The sequence below is a fragment of the Brachyistius frenatus genome, unplaced genomic scaffold (genome assembly GCF_029030835.1).
Source record: "Brachyistius frenatus isolate BFR_SWC_R1_liver_20210118 unplaced genomic scaffold, ASM2903083v1 Contig_70, whole genome shotgun sequence".
NCBI classification, from domain to species: domain Eukaryota; kingdom Metazoa; phylum Chordata; class Actinopteri; family Embiotocidae; genus Brachyistius; species Brachyistius frenatus.
Genome location: NW_027210669.1, coordinates 239,495 through 264,096, shown reverse-complemented (window position 1 = coordinate 264,096; position 24,602 = coordinate 239,495). Strand labels below are relative to the sequence as shown.

The 24,602-nt window shown below is 39.1% G+C and overlaps 2 protein-coding genes across 2 annotated transcripts in view; one reads left to right on the top strand and one right to left on the bottom strand.

Annotated features, from left to right (window-relative positions):
• The first annotated feature begins 277 nt into the window (after positions 1-277).
• tmtops2b (teleost multiple tissue opsin 2b) lies at positions 278-23,860 on the top strand. Its single transcript, XM_069707571.1, has 4 exons — positions 278-1,097; positions 10,791-11,116; positions 16,270-16,503; positions 21,886-23,860. The coding sequence occupies exons 1-4, from the start codon at positions 731-733 to the stop codon at positions 22,093-22,095; spliced, it is 1,137 nt and encodes a 378-aa protein (XP_069563672.1). The 5' UTR covers positions 278-730; the 3' UTR covers positions 22,096-23,860.
• Positions 19,282-24,602, bottom strand: part of LOC138626123 (beta-galactoside alpha-2,6-sialyltransferase 2-like) — a 40,804-nt gene continuing 35,483 nt past the window's right edge. The window contains exon 7 of the mRNA XM_069707570.1: positions 19,282-20,224. Within this exon, the coding sequence (XP_069563671.1) occupies positions 19,977-20,224 (248 nt within the window). The 3' untranslated portion in view covers positions 19,282-19,976. The remainder of the gene's footprint in view (positions 20,225-24,602) is intronic.

The following is a 24,602-nucleotide window of genomic DNA, read 5'->3' as shown; positions in this document are numbered from 1 at the left end:
ACAAGAGGGAAAATAAAGAAAGGTCAAAACCACTGTACTAATACCACTCCCTTCTTTTTTCCCCTCCTTTTTCTTCTTTGAATATTCCCTGAGAAGAACTGAAAAACATATGCACCTTACTCCCATGGTGTAACACGCGCGCATGGTCCTTCCCCGTGGCCCCAAACATCCCAGTGCCTTGTGACGTAAGAGTTGCCTTGCCTTTAAAAGACGGTGGAGCAACGCTCAGTGCACTTTACACAATACTCATCATGCTGGAGTGTCCACCGTGAGCGCGGATTACAATGAAGGTAAACGTGGAAACTTGAAGATGACACTTCCCCAAACATAATATAACGGTTAGGAAAAGGGAGAGTCACGTGTAAACTGGGATGACTAGGTTCAGTTTGGTCAAAAATATTAAAGCATCAATAGAAGCTGGTGCGGTATCTGAAATGTGGTGATTAGGGAGGAGGCGATGCGTTAAGGTAACAGGTGGCACTTTCTGGTAACAATGTATTTTTTTAGCCTTTGTATCAGTTTTCCAGGAACGAGTTAGCAGATACGTGCGCTCAACATCAGGGGAGGAATTTGCGTTTTGAACACAACATGACGCGCAGAGGTCCCAAAGAGAAACCAGCATGGAGAGAGACTTAAAAAGGAAGCGGGTAAATTCATAAACTTTCCAGGTGAGCAATGTGAACAGCCCCATCTTGCAAAACGGCTTCCGAGTGAAGATAAACGCAGATGAATGGACTGCAGGATGTTTTCTAGTCAGGATGGTCTAAATTACAGCTTCAACCTGAGCGATGACCGGGAGCTGGTGGACACGCCGGCGGGCATGGGGAAGCTCTCCCCGACGGGCTTTGTCGTGCTGTCCGTGATGCTGGGCTTCATCATGACTTTTGGCTTTCTCAACAACTTCATTGTGTTGCTTCTGTTCTGCAAATTCAAGAAGCTGCGGACACCGGTGAACATGCTGCTGCTGAACATCAGCGTCAGTGACATGCTGGTGTGTTTGTTCGGCACCACTCTCAGTTTTGCTTCTAGTCTACGTGGAAAGTGGCTGCTGGGGCGCAGCGGCTGCAGCTGGTACGGCTTCATCAACTCCTGCTTCGGTAAGTTCCTCGTATGTTCTAACACTTGGCCGATGTCAGGGCAAACATCCATCTTCAGCTGCTGTATGTTTTAGAGAGAGAGAGAAGACTGTCTGATTGAGCAAGATATTATCATCAAAAATCAGTGGTGGAATGTAACTAACTAGCTCCTGCACTGAAGTAGACTTGTGTTCCACTTGAGTGTCTATTTCTGTTTTATGCAACTATAATCACAGCCTCTATATCTTAGAAGCTTGTACATTTCCCTCCACTTGCCTGCATTTGTCTGGCAGCATTAGTTACTTTTAAGATTACAATTTTCCATACTCTTTATGTTCAGTGAAAACCATGCAGCATACCTGCATCGCTGGTGATTATGAATTTGAATTTTTCAGATAAGCCAAAGGATGGGTTGAGATTTGCTGGAGAATGCATTGCCACAAGGCTGAAAACGGGGCTGTTTTTCTGATCTTGGGGTTCCCACTAAACCACCAACATGATGGTCATAGCCTATATGATGCATAACTATTGATTACCATCAGCATAAAGTCTTTAACGCAACCTTAAATAACTACAGCAGTAATCATGTTACTGCACAGTGCTGTTGATACTTTAGGTACAATTTGCTGATAATAATAACATATACATGCTTTGACTTAAATAAGGTTTTGAATGCAGAACTTTTACATGTAAGGGAGTATTTTTACAGTCTGGTATTAGTACTTGTACCAAGTAAAGTAACTGAATGCTTCTTCCACCACTGCTGAAAATCCTAAACAAAATAAGTTATAAATGAATAAAAGGACCTACATCTATAAGCACTACTTTTAAAGTTTATTGTATGCCTAAGTTTAGTCCTTTTTTTTTTCCAATCAGTTTAATGACCAGATAATGCTTATGACAAAAAAACATGAGGTATTGAGGGAGAGCGATAAATTAAATGGCAAATGTCCACTATTTTATTTGGCTAAATTGCTTTATAATCGGTTGTTGACTGTGGGGAATGATGGGGATTGAATGCATTATTTTCATTTTCAGTCAAACATCAGAGTCCCTCATCCTTTTAACGGCATTAATGAGGCCATTCACAATTATTCAAGCTTGAAATGCCTATTTCTGCAACAAATGGTTTGTGACAGTGATTATAGCAGGATGACAGGGTATCATAGTGAGAGTGGTTGCGCCAATACATTCATAATATTAATCCATACGTGTGAAGTGACAGCCGAGCTGTCATACAACATATCAAACACTCCCAATATGGATCCCTCAGAGTTTCTTTTAAAGAATTGTAATCAAGATACGCAGAGCAGGACATTTCTCAGAAGAAAAATGTATTTCTCAGTGCCCTGTGGTGGACAAACTGTGTAATGGCGACACTTGTAGATGATCTTAAATCTTAAATGTACCCTAGAAACAGAGTAACATCAGCCAATGTATACTCTGCGCTCCATCCCTCTCGCTATCTACAGAGCAGGGATTGCTGTCAGACTTGTATATTACTGTATCACAGTGTTTATGACATCTTCCAGGCATGAGATTTTTCAATCTATTAAATGTAGATCCACTATACCATATATTGCTTAACCCCTTTTTGCAAGGAAGTGTTAAACGTTGATGGAGGATGCCAGTTTTTATATTTTTTCTGATGCACTCGACTGAGTTTTAATGTTTAGCACACACCCAAAAAATATTTTTTATGAAGTCAAGACAGTGATTTTCAGTGGTTTTATTGTGTAATTCTTCCACGAGGAGGCAGTGTAACAAATTGAATGCACTGCTTACAATTACAATATAACTCTTGACCTCCGGAAGTGGAGGAGAAAAATAAATTACTCATTGATCGTTGCAGTTGTGTTTACTTGTTTTCTGTGTATGCTAGTCTAATCCTTAGACAAATAGCCAATGAGTGTTTAAATCCGATATAGATTTTGCAGAGCTGCTTGGTAGTTGGTGCATGTCTTATCGAACCGATAAAACATGTACAGTGATGTCATGTCTTCATGTTTAGGAGGTGAAATTTTTTATTTTTTTGCAGCGATTTAGGAGGCTGATGTGTGGATTGAATTTCTAATTCAAATAACAATTTTCTTAATGTAGGAGCTTTGTTTGGTTAGTATGGGCCAAGCTTTGCCCCAATCCTATTGTCGGGAAAGTTTACCGTCAGTACATTTGATAGACACTGGGGCGGGGGGGATTTTCTCAACATATCAACAAATCCCACTAAAAGACTAAAACTAACATTGAATTTATTGTAATACAGAGTATTATTTTTTTTTTTTTCAAAGCCTGATAGCCCAATGTCTGACTTTGGATAAGGCAACCTACTGATTGTAACTACAGTCACTCCAGTCTTCCATTACATAAGAGCCTTGCACAGAACCCACAACCCTAACTTGTTTTTACACAGTCACTTCACATTGTTTTAAAAATTAATATCAATTCTAGCCATCTGGGGCTTCTGATTCAGGGCTTCCGGTAGAAATACAAACACTGTACACTGGAAACACATTTGCTGGACACGTCACTTAAATCACATGTTGTGCTCTCTGCTCTGAGAATGAGTCATTTCTGGGCATGGAAACAGAAACAGGTACATGTTCAATCACTGCTACTAAGCCTATACACCACAGTGCTGGTCTCATTTTCATTCTTGTAAAAACAATTTTAATGGTTCAACGGTTTAATGGTTCATACTCGATGGTTTTGAAAGACAGTCTTTATTCATTACACATTCAGTATTTGAAGCAGTGTGAACAGATAAGTTTGACTATTCCTTCAATAGTTGAATTGTTTTTCTTTTTTACATTATATCTACTCTTTTTGTCCTCATAAACAATGTATAGGCACTCGCTATCAACACAGAGACCTACAGGTATTTGTTCCCTTGTATTATTTGAACTCCTTGCTATTGTCTTTCCACACAATGATATCTTCCTTATATATGTTTCCTTTTGTTTATTCACCTTCTTTCTTTTGTAACACCGCACTGAAAAAAGGGGAATTTTGATGCAGCGGAATTTCCATTTGATTGAAAAAAGGGCAGGTATATTAAACAGTGTTTTGAGCTCAGCAGGTGACTTTTTTCTACCCGGGGCCTCTGGCACTTTGGGTTTTTTTAATATACAGAACTTGACTCCGTACTGGATGCTGGAGCTCATTGCTTGTATGATACTGGTGTTACGACTCCGGCCAAATTGGCAGAAAGCTGAATTCAGGAGATAGAAAAGTTTTGGGCAGTGAAACCTGCCAATACGAGTACAAAAAAGCAACTTGGGGCAGATACCCCTGATATCATCTTATTGATATTCTAAGAAATACATTACTTTGTACATCTGAATGTAAGCAACAGTGATTTGCATCATGTGCAAATGTGTGCAAACATGGAAGCGTTTTTTTTCCCAACAAGCTGCTGGGAGAAACATGTTTATAACGGGAATTAGCCATTGTGGCCCATCAGACAGATTAACCCATGTAATGTTACTACAGTGTAAAATTGAACCCTCCCGCTATTCTCGGGTCACATTGACCCCAGCTGTGAGGTTAAAGAAACCCTCACGGCCCCCTTGTCACCAATGATCCCAAAAAATATAAACATAAAATAGAACTTGGTTGAACACAGCTGCGGCTCAATTTGACTTGTTCACGGGTTAATGAATGGATCCATAATATTCAGATGAAATCCTGATCAATGTCTTATTACAGTCAGACAATCAAATTTCATGATTAGTGGAGCCTGTCAGGTGTGTCATGTGTCTCACACACACATGCATACAGAAACCCAATCAACGCATAATAATTGTGCACGTGGAGGAAAAGAAAACGATCTCAAATTGGAAGTTTTGCCCTTCACATAAGTACAGTACATTGGTACTTCAAATCAGTCCTAATGGTTGACATATTGTTAAGCCATTTTGCAGAATTTCACATCAATTTGTGTTGACCCATTGATTTATGTTTGGTGCATCTTTCTTTAGCTGTTTTCTCGTTGAAGATTTTGTGCATGCCACTAATAACATGTTGCTTTCCCTCCTGGAGAGAATTCAGATGCATGAATGTGACTCGATTCTTCGGCTCTCAAGTACAAAATACCAACAACTCCAATCAGACTGCCTGCTGGAGATCCTGTAAAAGCACAGTGGGAAATCACTATCATTATTTTTAATGACACTATAGCCGTTCACATCTTCAGTCTGGTAATCATAGTCCTCAGATAGAGTGGAAGACGTTTTTTGTATGTTCATGTTTAGATATTTTTTTTTCCACAGTGGTTTGTATGATCTTTCCCTTCATGTGTTTTCAAGACAACAGTGGTATTTTTTGGGGTTTATTGAAAATACTGTGTATCTAAACCATTATATCAACCCGGAACATCCAAGATCCTTTCTACAAATCATTGACTAGAGAGGACCCTTGGCTGCATTATGTTCTACAAGTACGCAAAAAGAGCAAATTGCAATGCGTCCTTAACTCCAACTCAAAACAACAATGCAGTCAGGTGGTCTATTTTTTATTTTTTTTTTTTTTCCCAGATCTGTCCCTACCTTCAGAAGATATGGTTGCCATTGTGATATATATATATATATTTTTAATTGTAAACAAATCTCATGAAAAGACGAATCGTGTCTCAGTACGTCGTTTTTAGCAAACGTTACTCAAACTGGAGTAAATAATGACATTGTTGAGGACTGACTATAGACTGTATATAAAAGTGGACTTAGCTTCGGAGTCTGAAAAATGAAGTCAATGAAGAAGCGCCATAAATCTTTTCTCATGAAACACCAAGTCAATAATTTTTCTTTCACAAGCTCTTATGTTGTTGCTAGCTAAAGTCATTCTTTCTTATACATTTTCTGGTTGTCCATCTGAAAATAATCCCTTCATTAATTATAAAATAGGTCTCAAAAAGCCATATTTTTCGAGGCCTGTCAATTTGATTGCCAAGCCTGTGGTGCAGTCAGGTTTCCGCTATCGGTGGGTGGGATGTAGTTTGGCCGGGATTCCGATCCACTGCTGGCTCCCTTCCCACTCATCCAAATATGGTCACTTCTTGCCCCAAACTGCTCCGAACTAGCAAGATGGCGACAGCCAAAATCTTAACTCGAGGCTTCATAACAGCAGTGTACAAACCAATGGGTCACTGTTGGTTGCCGTTTGGGAATGACAAATATAAGACTATTCTACAGAATGCACAACAGCTTCTTATTTGCTTTATGGTGCCACAATGGTGACCTGTCAGTATGTTGGTCAGGTCCAACGAGACTGTTTTACTTACAGGTTTAGACTGAATAACCAAAACAATTTATCAAACTTCAAATGAAATATGTTTCTCACTTTACCATCCACAGAAATGCCTGTGTAAGTAACAATGTTTAAACAAAGGGCCGCCCTGTTCCTCATTCAGGGTTTGTAATTAATGGTAGAGATGGAAACATTTCCAATGTTGACATCATCATGGCAGTTGTATGGTATTGTTTTGTGAGGATCAAAAATGAACAATATATCCTATCCATTAAATAGGTTTAATTATAGAGAACTTTCTGATCAGTTTGCAGTTGATATGACATCTCCAATTTTGTGTGATTTCCTTGCGCTTCTGTATCAATACAGTAGGTGCCATGTTGTATACATCAGAGCATAATTATAACTTGGAGGTTGAAATGAATGCTAATTACGAGTCAGATATGTATAATTTCAATATTCAACATGGACACACCATCAGGATGGGTGCTGAAACTGGTTGTAGAGACTCACTATAGCAGCTTTGCAACTATATTAAACACCTGCATCATGGTGTGAGAATTGAAAGGGCAGAGAATGAGATTATAAGACACTGCAAACTTTACAAGTCATTTTAGCTTCTGGGCACAATAAATATCAGAAACAAATCCAAGGATAAACCATCCAATAGTTTCATTTAGACATTTTAAGTGGCAGTAAAAAGTTTTAAAATATTTTGTTATGCTTCAAGTGGTCTGTGGGCCTCGTTTCTGTGGCATGTTTTTCTTCCCAAGAGATCCAAGATTATATGCACTCCAACTCTCCGTTCCATGAATGCCAGATAGTAATTTTTATTACCAGTATTTTAAAGTCATTACTACTGTACTTTCGATTCCCAGTACAAAGGAGAGTTTTCCCTTGCCCTTTTTTGTTTTTGCTCGGTTTTAAGAGAACATGCTGGTGACATAACAATGTAACGACGGTAAATCCTGTAAAAGATCAGTTTGGTCTATTTCAATTTCATAATGCATGCGCACAATGTAGACCCCATGATCAAAAACTAGCTGGTGCTAGGACCTTGTGATGGCTACTGCTGCGTGTGTGCACTGTGTGACATGCTGCAAGGGGTGGGGGGTGGGGTAACCACAGATAAAGAAGGTAAAGGAATATGTTTCAAAGACAAATACCATCCCACTGAAGCAAAACAGACTGAACATGGCATAAGACTAACACTGGTGCTTCTGGCAAATTGAACTGAAATTGATATTTGAAGATCAATCATTGTTACAAAGAAAATAAAAGATTTTGGTGCTAAAAAAAAAGCATATATTTATATATATATTAATATATTATTATTGATATTATTATATATATATTGGTGCATATATTTGTTTCCACAGAGGAAATTGATATATAATGATGTAAATAACAGAAATAAGTGACAACTGAATTCTACTCAGTTGCATCAGTTTAAGGGTCATGGTATTGTGTATGCGAACTCACTGTAACACGTTCATTATGGCCATCCTGAATGCGAAAATCAATTGTTTTTCTACAAAGAAACAGTCAAACTGTATCCCATGAAAAAAGGCCTTCAATAGTTCACACAACATAATGGTCCTCAAGACATGTGAGCACACAATCAACCTTGTTGTCGTCAATGACAACAACAACAATGGTAACCATATGGAGAAAATGACTTGCTTAAATTAATTGACCAGTAACAACATCATCCCCTGAGTGAAACTTGTTTAAAAAAAAAAGGTCACTGTAGACCATCCATTGTCACATAACAAGGGAGACGACTTATGCGTATAGTGAAGCAAGCAGTGAGCGGTAATGAGCACATTATGGAGGGAAAACCAGAGGCACCGTCCAAAGTCCATGCAGGGTCCAAAGTTGACTCGAAGCTAAGAAACAGAACAATAGAAAAACTGAGGCTCAAACCCCGTGAGACAAAGACTTAAATTTGACCTAGCAGTGGCACACAGGGCGTAGGTATACCAAATGAGCTGATTGACAGGCTGGCTGCAGGTGGTCACACAGGAAATAGGTGAGGTGGGGGTGGAAGGCAGGACATTGGGCATAGAAAGAGACCGAGAGTGGGGACTTCTGGTGGGTGGAGGGAGAGATACATGGAGCAAGAAAGGGGACCAGAAAGACAAAAGACCAAAACTGTGACATCCATGAACACTGTCGAAAGGGTTTTAAGATTAAACAACCACACTGTTTCAGCAGATTCTTGATGATGCCTCCTTTCGTTGGACTTCTTCACGGCAACAAAAAGAAGATGCTTTTGTAAAAAATATCAAGTTTAGAGTCATTGAAGTGAGGAGAACCACCTCAGGCAAAATGTCAGCAGGAAACCCTACATCAAGGGAGCTCTGATATCAGTAAACACGGGGGCAGCATTATGAGCATGTTATTGCATTTTGTGCTTCAGATTTCTAGAATAAGCATCAAGTTCACCACCAACATCTGCATATTTGTTGTCTGTAACAGGAAAACTTCTTCAGACTGTTCAATGGTTTTTGTAAGTATTACATAAACAGACATTCAGGTCAATTGACGCACATGAGTTACTGCCCTCTGATGTGATCAGCCTGTGTTGCATGAATGTTAATGGTTTTCATACATACGCTCTTTTGAATCAAGCCTAGAAGAAATGTTGACATTAACCTTTAAACAAACCTCTGTGCTACTAATGGATTTGTGAGAATTTATCTCGAGTCACTGAGAACTGTAAATGTGAGTTGGACAAAGGCAGGACTTGTATATTGTATCAGTATACAGCCTTACCCCAGGCTGCTTTTCTCTTCTTGTCCTCTCCTGTTTCTCATTGCAACTTTCTGAGAATAATAATTGATACCGCAAGTCAGAAAGAATCAAGTGGAATCAAAGCCTAGAAGGAACTTTTTTCCTCATTTCGACTTGGTACAAGTTCATTTGCATGCACTCAGACTTTTTTGTTATTTTTATCGTTAAGTGTAAAGGACAATATGTGGTTACATTTCTAATTTCATCGTGTTGTTATCTTTTGATTGATGATTTATGACAGGGCCGGATGACAGCATCACAGACAAATGTTCCCTGCTTGCTTTTCTTTCCACTCCTGTCAGGGGTTCAAAGCAATTTCCAGCATATTGGAAGTGCAAGATGACATTTATTTTTAATATATGGAGACTGAATGTCTATGAAAAAATAGGTTTGTCATCAAAAACAGAAGTCCTGCTGTTTCTCTGAATTTACATAAAAAAAGCCGCATTGCTTACAGAATAGAGAGTTTGAGATGAATGTTGCCGCACACAAGTCATTATACATGGCAATGATGAACCTACTGCACTTGCTCAGTGAACCATTATCAAGTGAAGCAGCAGTAAAGGTTTAAATATGCCTCACTAAATGTTTTAAATGAAGGTAATCAGCTGAGGGTTGAGTTGGGCTTGATGATCATTCAACGTACAAATCCTGACCGACTGCAGTTTTTACATACTTACACACTAAGACTCTTTTATTGAGATTTCAGTCTGTTCCAGGGCGTCAAATACTGCTGTTCTGTTCATAGCCCACTGGCATCTCAGAGATACACAGAAGGTACCTGATATTTTTAAAGTAATATCATGTAAGTGACGTAGAATATTTGACCTGAGTTACTTTACATATGAAGGCAATATGTTAAGTTCACTAAGAAGAAATCAACATTAACTTTTGCTTTCTCATGGACTTCAACAGTGGTCTCCAGGGCACTTTGTTTCTCTCTCTCCTCTGTCACATGACCTCCTTCTCTGACCACGGTGGTCCCAGTGTTGACCCCAAAAGGCACCTCGTGTTTATCTTGCTGATGCCAACGACTTTGATAAAAGGCCGTATTTGAGCCTGTTTTCATTCCCAGCTGTCACAGATCACCAACTGCAACCAGAGTTTGCTTTTGGAAAACAGAAGAGAAACCTCATTGACTTCAAGTTTCAATAACTATTGGATACACCAGCACAGAATTTTGTGCAGTCATGGTTCCCACACAATAAATGCTATTGATCTTTGTGAAACCTGGACTTTCCTTCCAGTGCCTTGAGGTTGCCACTGCTTTAGTTTAAAGTTCAAAATATATTGATAAAAAAATTCATGTCCCATAGGAAATGAATTGTAATTGTTTTTAAGATCCCCATAATTTTCTGTATGGTCCGAAATTGTATAACCCTACCTGCAGAACTGATGGCATACAAAGTGCAGCCTCAGTGAGCAGCTAATGCGACTGTAGAGGTATCTTATTCTAAAAATAACCAGCATTTTAAACTTTAAAAATGGATCCACGATATTTTAAACATTGTATTTTTTTTTCCATCCACTGAGTCATATCAGTTTCAGTGTGCCCTATTTTAGTTTGCTGAACGATTGCAGTTTATTCTGTTACATGTTCGGTGTCACGGCGAGCTTCCATTACTTCCTGCTGCCTACCGACGCTGCATCACACCTCCACCTCTCTGTCTTTCTCAGGTATTGTGTCGCTGATCTCTCTGGTGATCCTCTCCTATGACCGCTACAGCACTCTGACGGTATACAACAAGCGGGGGCCAGACTACCGTAAACCCCTTCTAGCTGTCGGGGGCTCCTGGCTGTACTCCTTGTTCTGGACAGTGCCCCCCCTACTGGGCTGGAGCAGCTATGGCATAGAGGGGGCAGGAACAAGCTGCTCTGTCTCCTGGACGATTAGGACTGCCCAGTCACACGCCTACGTCATCTGCCTCTTCACTTTCTGCCTGGGTCTACCTGTCCTGCTGATGATCTACTGCTACGGCAGGTTGCTTTGGGCAGTCAAACAGGTAGAGTCACACCAAGTGCATGTGTGGGTGTAAATGTTTTGTGCTATTTGTTCCTGTCAAATGTTAAAGGCAAAACCACAAATTGCTTAAACTGGTCCTCAACCTCCAGTCGACCATACCAGACACCGTGGGCTTGAAAAGAGCTTATGCTTTGTTTTCCATATGGAAATGCAGCCGATTGGCTTGAATTCAGTTACATTTCAATAGTGTCAACTTTATGAGTTTCAAAACGGCCATGAAAAATTTCAAGACATAAATATAATGTATTCTTAGATGGCAACCCCATAAAAAGGGTCATGCACTAATCATGAATATCCCTGAATGGGCAGCCTCATGGAGTTAGAAGACCCTTCAGCAAAGCTTTGTGGATGCAGAAAAGGAAGCCTGAAGCCTGCATCCCTATTTTCTGGGGGTTTCTTGCATTGTGAAATAAGGTGATAGACTTTAAAATTGAACAAAACTAACCCAAATATAGAGTACTTTTTCCATCCATTTTGGTTTGACTGCACATCAGATTCTGTCATCTTGCACATAGCTACACAATTAAAAAGCTAAAATACACCTGGAAACTATCCACCATTGTAATGTCCCATTTGGACAAGTTCTAACACTCGGGAATAGCTTCCTGTCAGTCATACTTAAAATCCCGAGAAACTACACATCCATCTCGCATCTAATAGGCAGAAGTGAGAGAAGCTGACAGATGACACGATGTGATGATGTGACATTAAAGAAATTTTCAGCCCAGAAGTTTGACTGAAGAATTTTGTTGGCTAAATACATCAACATGTCAAATTTGGTGGACAGTTTATAAATCAAGACAATATCCATCACAGAAAAGTTAAAGCGACACTTTCTCCACTCAGCTAATAGACCCCAACACAGTCCTGCTTAAAGATGATATATGTTTCTACCAAAGTAATGTTCACAGACAAACATAAGCGTTTATGAAGTTGCTGTTGAGGTACAGTGTATTTCTCTGTAGATTTATCTTTTAAAGTTAAAAGCAAATAAACTAAACCAACTCTTTCACTTTGGATTTTGAAAAATTAGTCAGCAAAATAATATTTCTTTGGTAGGGCAGAATACGTTTTTTTTTTTTACTGCTCTAAATAATCAGGTTTTTTTTGTTTTTGTTTTTTTTAACTGATTTGTAATGCAGAAGATCGGGACACATGAAAAGAGAAGTGCTGGGATCCTGCTGAGACTGCTGCTCCAGTGTGGAAACACTTCAGAGGGTGTCATTTCTGTTGTCAGCCACAGATAAAAGAGGCAGTGAAACCATATGATGGAAAACTGATGTATTAAATATCTGATGAGTATCTGATTAAAATATCTGAAGTAGCATGTATGTGTTACCTTGAAAAAGACTGAGAGAAGGTGCCAAACATGACCTACTAGCTGTATCATAACAGTCTAAGTGGATTGAGCTTCAGTAAGTAATTGCAATTTTTTTTCACCAGCTATTGTCATGCACATTTAAAGTATCCATGGCAGTGACTAGTGGTTGGGATTTTGTTGGGTTTTAAGGCGTGACTTTATTTGTCTTAAGACAGTGAAAAGCCGTTGCACTCCCATTGATTGTTTGTTCCTGAGAACAGAGGAGTGTAGCAGGACAGGAGATTATCACAGCATTATGCCTCGCACAAAGCCCATAAACCACTCAGCCAACTTCTTGTTTTTCTTAGTTGTTTTAATCCAGTGGTTTTAGAGCACTTTTGGATCTTGAACCCTGGTATCAATAAACAACTTTAGCAAAATGCTCTCCAATCGTAATTAGGTATGTGTGGGTCACATTAAATGAACTGGTTTCATTTCAGTTTACATGAAGATTGTTCGGTGTCTCTGAACCATCTGCTTCCTGCCATTTAAAACAATAAAATAGCTAGAAGTTCTCGTCACATTGTATCGTACGGTGACCGTAATGAGACACAACCATATGAATAGGATAGCCTTGTGAAGATAGCTAGAAATCCAGACGTGGAAATTAGAGTAAGGCCCGGTGTGATTGCTATTGAGAAAAGGTCTGCTCTTTTTTTATGCATTTGCATTTGTATACGAGCATAGTAACTCAGACCTTTCTCCAGCATGCCATTCCCACTCATTTAAAAAAAGATGAGATTCATCAGTATGTATTGAGCTCTTTTAAAACCCTCTGGTAGCATATTTAAGGTTTCCCAAGGAAGCAAATTTTTTTTTTTGCACAATTATTCTCATTAGGTGGCAGATCAGTAAAACACTAGAAGGTGCTGAGAAGAAAATGGATGTGCATTATATGTGGACACAAGGCAGCCACACACTGCGTGCATTTTTTATGGAAACATCCGCAGATTTAGAAAATAATTTAATTTGCTATTGTAATGAGATTGAGCCAGATTTAATTAGCTGTCCTTTGAAATTAAACAGACCACAAGAGCAGTTTCCTTATGTTAGATAAAGAATATCACGAACATGTGAAAGTCCCTGTAATCTAACCAGGCTAAAGTCATTTTGTACATATTTCACATTCCCCATATAGCACCACATATTGTACATTCCTCTAGACATACCTTACAAGTATTATGAGGGTTTATGTCCACCAGTCTGGCTTTATTTGCTAAAGCTGACAGCCAGCTATACTGTTTCTATACTGTTTCCAATGTTGCCATGTTTTCAGTAACGGTAACGGTTGGTGCTTCAACTTTCCTGTTTGTTGCAAGCAGTATACTTGTCTGGCATCATGTAGCAGTTATGCAGCAGCAAACATTACTGGCTAAATTAGATATAACAATCATTAAGATAATATAAAAAAGGACTTGAGAAATGGACTAAAATCGCATGAACAATAGTGTAGCTGTGTTTTTAGTTAGCGTTTAAAAAGGGTTTTGTCACACATCAGCCTATAGATTATCATTCTGCATTTGCTTTGGCTTGTTCAGTCAGAAACACAGAGGAATTAACTAGATGTCCGTCATGCAGTCTGAATTAGTCGAAAAGGCTCTGCAAGACAGCTGCGATGATACTGCTGGCAAAACAAATCCCCTCTCAGCAAACAAGCAGCAGAGCTTAGTGAAGTCAACAATACTGAAATCTCACCACACGCAGAGTGGGATGGTGAGGAGGGGAGAGCTGCAGCAGACAGGAATGGATCAGCCATGCTCTCAATCTAAACCACTGGCCTGTCATAGTATTGCAATGAAATAATCCGCTGTCATCCAAAAAGCATTTTAGCCACAAGTGAAACTGTTGTCAAAGCACTTCCAAAACTGCTCAATTATTACTCTTGATATTATGAAACTTTAATCCACAAAGGTTTTATTGTTTTTTTTTTTTTTTATAAGCTTTCCCTGACTACGTGAACTGGAGCCATTTTGGAGCCCAGTGTCCAGCATGTAGCAACAGGCTCCCTCACCTATCGGACTCAAAATTAATTAAAGCCATCCATCAGAAAAATGCAAACATTTCTAATGAGTATTGCTGTTAAAAGTGTAAGGGGCCACCTTTTATTTTCCACTCGCTTCTTGAGTTCATCAGAAAACTTCTGCATAAGTGGCTTTCATTCTATTTAAGTTATCTCAGAACTGAGCTCCTGCTGGCTCGACCCCAGTAAAGAAAAAAACAAGAAAAAAACCTGGAGGTTTTATAATTTGGGATTATTCACAATCAGTGTTCGTTAATCTCAAATACATTTGTGAGAAAGCACCCAGTGGGCTATGTGGACTATCGGAGGATCTAAACTGGGAAATTTTCCCCTCTTCACATCATCTGATCTTAATTTATTCACATAACAGATGAGTGAAACACGGGCTAAGATTAAATCAGAGCCATCTGTGTGTGAAGCCATCCAAAGGGTGTCGTTAGGGGGATTTAAATTGGATTAGGATGAATTTACAGCCAGATGAATCCAGATAAAATTGTGTATACATCATAGTGAATCAGCAGGTGTACAGGGCAGTTCACTGCACAGTAATTGGCTTTGATAAATTATTTATTGGGTAATTTGCTATGGAATTTGCATCACTAAAGTACAATATCACTTTAGGTGGTAAATGCCTGACTGCTTTCATTCCCAGGGCGTCAACTACTGACATTTTGTCACAGCCCCTGGCGTCACAGAGATAGACACAAGGTGCCATTTGGCATCTAAAACATACACATAAGGGACAATATCTCTTATGCACTCTGCTGAGACAGTTCTAAAAAGGTTCTCGTGACAAAGTAAAAAATAAGGGTGGAAAGTCCACGTGGGGAGAAGGTTTTTCGGTGGTTGGATGGAATAACCCCTGGGACTTTCACCTGCAAGATCAGTTTTTGAGTCCATGACAAATTAAAAGTCAAAGTGGATTTCTTTCCAGCAACCCAAACCATGTTCGTCCCCCTAGCCATGTAGTTTTTGTGCCTAATCATGTCCATATGGCAACCGCGTCATATTACACCAAAGCATGATCTTTTCCTAACCACAACCATGTTGTTGTTGGTAGATATGAGACGCAGGTTGATTCAGCCCTGTTCATAGAGAAGAGTTTAATCAATAGCTGTCTTTTTTACTATGTGTGGTAAAAGGGACCATAAATATATCAGTGACATCTTTAATGTATTGGACATTGTATATTTTATTGTATTTAATCCATATTTATATTTTCTATGCTACATATATAAATTATTAATTATTAAAATAACCTTGACACAACCATACATTTGACTTATTATTCAACGTGAGGAAGTAAAAAATGAGAAGAAAGAATCGGAGCGAGATAGTAAAAAAATACACGTTTTTGTTAGATTTTCTACAGTCTGAAGAGGAAGTGCTTTCTAATGTTAAAAATATAAATTGTTAACCTCAGTTTGGATTAGTTTTAGATTTTTAAGTAATTTCTCATCACTTTTGATATTACTGTAAATAACAGCCAAGCAGTGAAAAACATGAATTGCATACTCTTGAATTCTTGGAAAGCTTACAGTGAAGTATTTGCAATTTTTGTTATTCTTAAGACTCTGTCAGAAACCACCAGTGGCCTAAAAAGTTTGAGATAAATCAAAGCTGTCGTGCTTTAAAAAAAAAAAAAAATAAAAAAAAAAAATTTTAAATGAAGAAAGCTCTTCAAGAAAACAGGATCTAAACTTTTTTTTTAAATCCATTTTTAAACAACCCTCTCATCTCCCTTCATCCACAGGTGGGTAAGATTCGAAAGACTTCTGCCCGGAGGAGAGAGTACCACATTCTCTTTATGGTTCTGACTACAGCAGCCTGTTACTTGTTGTGCTGGATGCCTTACGGTGTTGTGGCCATGATGGCAACATTCGGACCGCCAAACATCATTAGTCCTGTGGCTAGCGTGGTTCCCTCACTATTGGCCAAGAGCAGCACTGTCATCAATCCTCTCATCTATATACTCATGAATAAACAGGTGAGTCAGTATTGTGTGTGTGTGTGTGTTGCCTAAACTCAAAGTCATCATTTTGACATGTACAACGGCTTTATTTACACAGTAAAAAAAGACAAATTACAACAGCTGAAATTATACAAATGATCTATTCAATTCAAGTGTAATAAGAAGAGAATTCACTGACAAAAATCAAGAAGGACCCCCAAGGCTGCTGGGAGTGAAACAGGACATTCACTCTTATTATGTTCAGTCATGGATGCTTCTTATTCTCTTCCCCTTTTTTGGAATACAGCAGAAAGCTGCAGAAGAGAAATATATAAAAGAAAATACATGTTTAACAATCCTTCAGAGGCAGAGTGGTGAAGAAATGACCACATTACTGAATAAAAACAAGACATGAAAAATAGGCTTTAGGATTAAAGAGCCGAAAGAAAGGATGAGATGGGGGAAATGTAATAAAGAATGTCTACAAACGGGTTTTCTCATCTCACAACTTCACCGCCATCAAACATGAAAGTTAATGCAAAGTTTCCGCACAATGTCCAGTATGTGATACTAGCAATAAAATTGCTGTCTTAAAGAGGATAGAAAATACAATTAAATTTGACCTTAAGCATCCCAGAGAAAAGCAATAGCACCTTAGAAGTCCTGCTATTACTCGGAGTCCTCATACTGTGTTCAACCTGCCCAGATGAGACATAATTAAAAGTGGAATTTGGCACAATATTAGGATGCAAAAATTAATTTGCCAGAAGGCAATGCACTTCATTAAATGCTTCCAGGGAACTGCTGATAGCTGCACCGCAGCTGGATGTAATCCACAAGCATGCATTAAAATCTGCAAAACATCACTTATGAAAAAAACAAAAAAGAAATAATCTTATAGCACAAACGCCTCTCATAACATTAATGACAATGGTGTCTACTTGCAGCACAGTACAGCACAGACAGTTTAAGACTCAGCCCTGATCCTGGTTTGCATGCACTGTGCATTGGAAAGTAATTAGTTATTAGAAATTCACATGTACAATATTCTTAGGGCCTTTATACCTTCAGTGTGCTACAATCACAAGCACTAAAACATTTGTTGTCATTTATCTCGACAGAGAAACATAAAGCCTACCACAGAGCGGAAACCTGGCGTGGTTTCAGATGAACGCTGAAATCTCCTTAAGTATCAAAAGCAGTTTCTTCCATCTATTTTTAAAACCTCTTCCAGTCCTCTTAACAGTCGCTGACTCCACTGGCATCATTGCTCGAAGATTCTTAAAATAACTGGGGCTGGGTATCAAACCTCAGTATGTTTTGTGTTCTGAACAAAATGCATCCAAAAGCCTCGGCTAACACAAACTGTCATGTAGGGCTGGGCAATATAAGCCATACGAGACCATTCACTGACCATATTGCAGTATTTCTGTAATATTTCTACTGAAGCAGCTATAATAGTGTTTATTATTGTTTCATCAATATCTAATTGTGGATAGAAATGCCTACATGGCAATACTTGATTCACAGAATTTTGCATCAATGTGATGCATCCATCACATCTTCGTCATCCATGTAATTCATTGTTTAATCGAGTATACATGCACACATAGTGTTCAATTTTACAGTTTGTCAATACTGCAATATAAAACGTGAGTACTGAAAACATGGACAGATGCTTATTTCTTTCCTTTGATCAGATATAGACCGAGTTACAAAAAGGGATTTTGGAGGCAAAAAAATAATACTTTTTTCACAGTGTCTGTGTTTGAGCTAGTACGGACAAATTTCAGCTGATACCCAGTCCTAGTCAAGCCCTAGAATCATTTACTACTACTACTACTACTACAGAGCCATCTTCTTACATCAAACTATTCAAAGCAACATTTCTGTTACATTTTCACATCTTTTACCAAACCACAACCAATGGCACAAGCACATTTTGTAGAATAGCACACTTAGTAATAAAAATCTCTGTCATAGGCAAAAAAAAAATTCTGACTGCATGTCTGCAGCAAAAAAAACAAAACAAAAATAGACAACCCACCCTCTTTTCCACACAAACCTAACACCCCTAGAATTAGCTGCAGATGTGGCACTGGCTCAATGTAAACATAAAAATCATCCTACCTGGAGACAAAACAAGTCTGAAGATATAACAGGTCCGAATTACTCTTTTGTAATTGTCTCCCCTCTGGACTGCGGATGGGTACAGACTAATATTAGAGGATTTAGGAAATATGAGACATTTATAGTTGTAGGTAATGCGCTTCATGCTGTTACATAACAAAGAAATAACCCTGCAGCACCGTAAGCAGACCGTATTGCAGAGGTGAGCTCCAGTGAGGGTTTGGCCACAACACACAGTGGTGAAATTACATTCAATAAGGAGTGAACTGACCATCAAAAACACGGGGGCTGGTGACTGCTGAGGCAGAGCTGAGAATCCCCTGATACACATTGCCTCAGAAATATCCACTGCTCTGCACCGTCTCATGGCTATCAAAACTGAATGGTGCTGCAGTCCTGCCACATGATGTACTGCATGTATCTGAACAGTCACAAGGCAACCCGAGGAAAGTGTTCGGTCGACCACTAGGCACAGGGTTACGGCTGTTCTGAGCACCTGTTGGTTCTGAAGATCCGTTTTGGCCCCATTTGACTTTGATTGAATTACACAATTACACCCAAAAAAAAAATTAAAAAAAATAAAGTGATCAACTGGTGGTTTCCAGTTAGCGTGCACAGGACAGTAATTCAGTATTAGGCTGAACAGCATCAGTAGTGTGAAATGAATCCCCCACCCCACCCCACCCCACCTCACCCCATGACAACATGAAAAACATCTGATTTCGCAGGAATATATGTACAAGTAGTGTGACTGCTGTGAAGAGTTCAGTGTTGTCTCTGGGGAAATATTAAATCCGCCTTTTTCACTTCTGCATGTGTTGCTGCTTCATGTGTGTAACATTGAGCGTGATTGTGTAGATGTTGGTTGTATTTGCGACATTCAGCATGGATTCCTTCTTGGTTATTTCACAACCCTTTTGGACTGGTAAAAAACAAAACAAAAGAAACACCTGCCATTATAAACAGTGGCATTTCCTTTAAGTACCACCCATACTACTAAAAAACACAGAATTTACATTGTTTAAACAGTTATTGAAAATTCACTTGTCTATCTAAAACATTGATCTGTTGCTACCCTAGTCAGCTCCACAGCTAACGTGGCTCAGCTAAAGCAGAGAAAAAAGTTTTTTCGGCTCCACCTCGGACACTCTTCCTCCCTGTCTCCGGTAAAGTAAGCCATCTTAATGAAGACAAGGTCTTTCAGAAACCTTCAGGTTGATCCCTCCTTGGAGGGCTATGGCTTATGCTTTTCGTGGGTCTAATTTGAAGCTTCAGCCTCCTTGTCTGCACTGGCATTATTGCACCTCTCCCATGGTCCACCAGAAAAGGCCAGAGTGTGGGTGTGTATATTTTGGGCTCAGAGGATCAGCTTTCATATATCAGATGTCACAGTTGATGGTGCTGAAGCCCGGAAGGGTGACGCGGCCCTTCCTCCTGAGGTCACTCTCGGGGCCCGTGTTGATCCGCTGGATCAGGCTCTTCTCATAGAGGAGGGGATGGTAGGCACCCAGTGTACAGGCAGCATCATAATAACGCTCATGGTAGTGGCACAGGTCCGTCTGCCTCATGGAGGGAATGTACTCGTACACGTGCACCTGCTCACACAGCGCCATCATCAGGAGGATACCTGTTGGTGAACATAAAGACAAGCACTTGTATGTTAAATATTAGCTCACTTAACTTTAAAACGTGTGGTTACCCTCAACTGCTAACCAGTCTCGGGTGCACCTTGTCATCCACCTCTCTGGCAGTGAAAAATGGGGACATCATCTCCCACATAGTGACAAGAATGGATGACGTTCACACAGCTGTACAAAAATAACAACTCTTAAGTCAACTATTTACTCTTAATACTTTGATCAGTGTAAAAAAAATATGAAGTTAAACAGATGAACTTGGGGGAAATATTTGGCTCTTTAGCTGCTAAACAAAGGTAATCTAAAGTATCCATCCTCATATAGGCCAATATCAATGTGCACTGACACTAAATTAATGTTATGGGGAGGCATTTCTGATTAGAAAAGGTGAATTATTCTTCCTCCCATCTGATAAGCATCAAACAGAGAAATCTACACTCGATAGATCAATACGGAGAACTGTAGTTACACTGGGCACTTCTCAGGTGGAAATGTGATGCTGAAAAAGAGCCTGTGTGCTCAGCAAAAGCCTTCGTTACACAGAGGGGGAAAAAATAGAAGTGAATTCATAATATATGAAGACTGTAAGTTTGCCTGCCTCAGCCTGCGCAGCATGGTGTCTTTCATACACTGTGATATATTGCCAACATGGAGAGCAGTAAGCTCACGCATATATTTAGTTACCTTTTGTTGTTGTTTTCCATTTAGCTTAATGCATTTCCAGCTGATTTCTGTTCATCATTTTCTCTCTGATGATTATTATTCAGCTTGTGGCCCTCCCTCCTCCACCAGTGCTGTTCTCCAGCATGAACATCATAACAAATAACCAAACAAAATCCCTCTTCCCGAACATGTTAAGAGTTTATGTTAACGTGCAGGGAGAGCCAGGTGATCATGTACGTTTTCTTAATAAGATGCACATTTTTCCTCATGATGTAACGATTATTATCTACTGTTTATTTGCAAATTAAATCTCATCTGTCACAATGTGCATTATAAACCAGTTGGCAGAATACTTGATTAGTCTTCTCTACACACTCCTAGAACAACAGTGGAAATGAACGTGTTTTCTTTTTCCAGTAAGATGTGATTCTAATTATGCATATTTTTGGTCAATTGAATTTTTGCAAAAGTCAACCGTTTTTATTTCTGATTTTTGTCCACAACTGCACATCTATAATTTATCATAATAACATACTGTACTTCACTACTGTGACACATTATTGTGCAGTCATTTCTGAAAAAAAACCCACTGAGTTGTATGTTTGACGCGAATGAATGACGTTAGAGAAACAAAAATAGATGACATCTTGACTCATTTCCTAACAATAAACAGAAAACAGAAGCAACACCAGCGAGAAATTCAATTGCAAAGCTCTGACTTTTCCAACTAGTGTAGAAAATAACCTCCAAGGTCAATTAACCCATAAGTGGTAGAGGAAACCTAATCTGCCAGAACAACAGGCCATCAATGGACTATTTTCTCTCCTCAAGCATCACTACATGTTGAATGGGAGGACATGAAAGTGCACGAAGGCATGATTTCTGCCTATCAAACTGTGCAGACCAAGATTCACTCCAAGGATGTCGAGAACTCTCAGTTTGGTCTGGCCATATGTTCACACCGTCTTTCTTTCCATCTCCCTCTCAGTTCTACAGGTGTTTCCTGATTTTGTTTCACTGCAAACGCTGGTCATCAGAGAGCACCTCGATGCCCTCCAAGACTACGGTGATCCATCTTAACCGCAGAGTCTACAGCAACACGGTGGTCTGCACCGCCCAGATCTCCACTGACACTCCCCACCAGTGTCACAGCACCCCGGCCACCAAGCACACAAGCCCCCCCGAGGTGATCACCTAAGGCGGGAACATCCTCAACGAGACCAGACAGGAAACACGGTCATGACATGAAGTATGAACAAATTAGCTTGGTAGCTACACTCACAAGGTGAACATCAGTGGAATGTGGACTAAAGCATTTAGAAAGTAAATGTCCTTTATGTGTACGTTTGTGTTTGTACAGAATGAAATCTTCTTGTGTCCATTCAGTTTGATCTCTATATTTGTTATGACTGCACAAGACACAAAAGTATTAAATGTCTACAGAAATACACGTATGTGAACACCCGATCATTACACCTATGTGATTGTTTAACATTTCATTTTTAAACCACACTGTTAGATGATGGCGTTTGAGGATTTTTGACGGAACACTTTTTCTGGTAAACACATGATGGCATGAAACTGTTGGGAAAAAAATTCTTTACAAATAGATGGTTAGAGAATTTCCAAACCAAGGAGCAGTGAGTCCAATTAGTTTCAGAATTATTAAACAGATGGGTTTTCATTCCTTCACAAAGCAATTACAAAAAAACATTTACATTTTAAAATGTGTATTACATGTTGGTTGATTTTCTTTTTGAAATGCAGGATCCATTATGTTTTTTTTTCATCCCTCTTTTTTACAAAACAAAAACCTCGTGCCTATTCTCGTTTGCTTTTCTGTCAGTTTGTCGTTGTGCCACTGTAAATGGCAACGCTAGTGAATCATAGATTTGTCCTTTGATCAGTGGTTAAGTGGATTGATGTGTTTTCCTCCTTTCACTCCAGCCTTTGTAGTGCTTTGATTGTAAATATTACAGAACAGTAAAAATCCTTCATTTCACTTTGAACTTGTATATACTTGAAACTATATCATTTTTGACTGCATCTAGGCATTTATATGACTTTCATCTGATTGTGTTTGTGTTGTTCCCTCTGTTGATATGCTTTACTTTGTGTTATCGCGTTATTTATTTGCATGTATTTTTGTCAATTCAATTTTGAATTAATCTTGAAATAATGACGAGAGAGAGACAATTACTGAGAGCTGTATTTAATTAAAAAGCCAGAATGAGATGGGAGAGAAGCTGCAAATTTTCATAATGAAACATACAGTATGACCAGCCAGAGACTACAATGGCGTCCTAAAACAACGTCTGAGCGAAACTGCAATACATCTGAGGCGACAGCTGTGACGGAACACACTCGAGGAGCTTGAGTTAAAAACGTTGTCAAAGCTTCCTCAACGTGTGTGTTTTCAACAAATGTGTGTGTGGATTAAAGGGTCGTTCGACTTTGTCCACACATTTTTGGACAAGAAAAACCAGGATGCAGCATGGAGGGAACAGAATACAAAACCTCCGTGGTGACAAACTGCTGAAATTAAATGGCCCAGAGCAAAATGTTCACAAGGCATCGTGGAGATATTAAGTACTTTTGAATAAGGACTTGCTCAAGATTAGTATAGCAAGAGGGTTGCTTCCCTCAGACTCAGTCATGGCAGACCTTGTTTCTTCAGAGTGGGGATGATGGCCAGCCAAATGGGTTTCATGACAATCTGACTGGAGCCCATCTGGGAGCTGATTTGAGTCAGTTAAAGCCGTGAATGGATATCTAAGGGGCATTCGTTTTATCATCACCATTTGTTTCATTGTATTTTATTGTTGGAATGAATTGTTTTAATAAATATCATTGCTGTGCTGCACTGCATTGCTGTATTTCAAAATAATGTGAAGGTTTGTGCAAATATGGTATTAAAGCCAAATTAACTATATGACCGAGAGACAGTAAAAAAAAGAGACACATACAGCATTTTATTTTTGGAATAACTGGTAGCATGCAGTGTATTGTAGCATTTGCAACAACAAATAAAAGGTCACAGTGCCTCCCCTCCCTTTTTTAGCCTTTTGTTTTCGAACAAGAGAAAATAATATTTTACTGCCACATATATTTAACAGCTAGGCACTGTGAGCAATCTTTAATTTCCTGTGGAAAAATATGTCTTGCTCTTGGGAGGATAAAGGCACTAAGTCGCTGTGTACCGATGTGTTTGCCAAATAGACGTAGTGTAAATAATCACATTCCATAGAAAGCTGATAAAAAGCATCTGATAAAATGTCCATTTCTAAAAACAGAAGGTCTCAAATGGTCACACTTTGAATAACAGCAAGGTGGATGTTGTTTAAATAAAGTCTTGCAGATAAACAGTTTTTTAATTTTTTTTATTTGAACCCCTTTGGCCTTTCATTTAGGCCAACAAATCAGTGATGGATTTTTGCCAGTGTACCAGAATATAGTGCAGTCACTTACTGCAATCAAGGTGAAGAACAGTCCTACTGTGGGTGAGAACCAGTGCGGGGGAAACAAAAAGCTCTCCCACCTGCGTTGTAAAGCAGCAGGGCTGCTCAGCTGTGTTCGACAGGAAAGGCTGATGCTTCAAACAGTGAATATCGTTTATTCTGCTTTGTTTAAAACACGAATGAGCTGCAGCTTCTGATAGCTACCAATAACTACCAACAATGCCAAAGCATGAAATATATATAACAT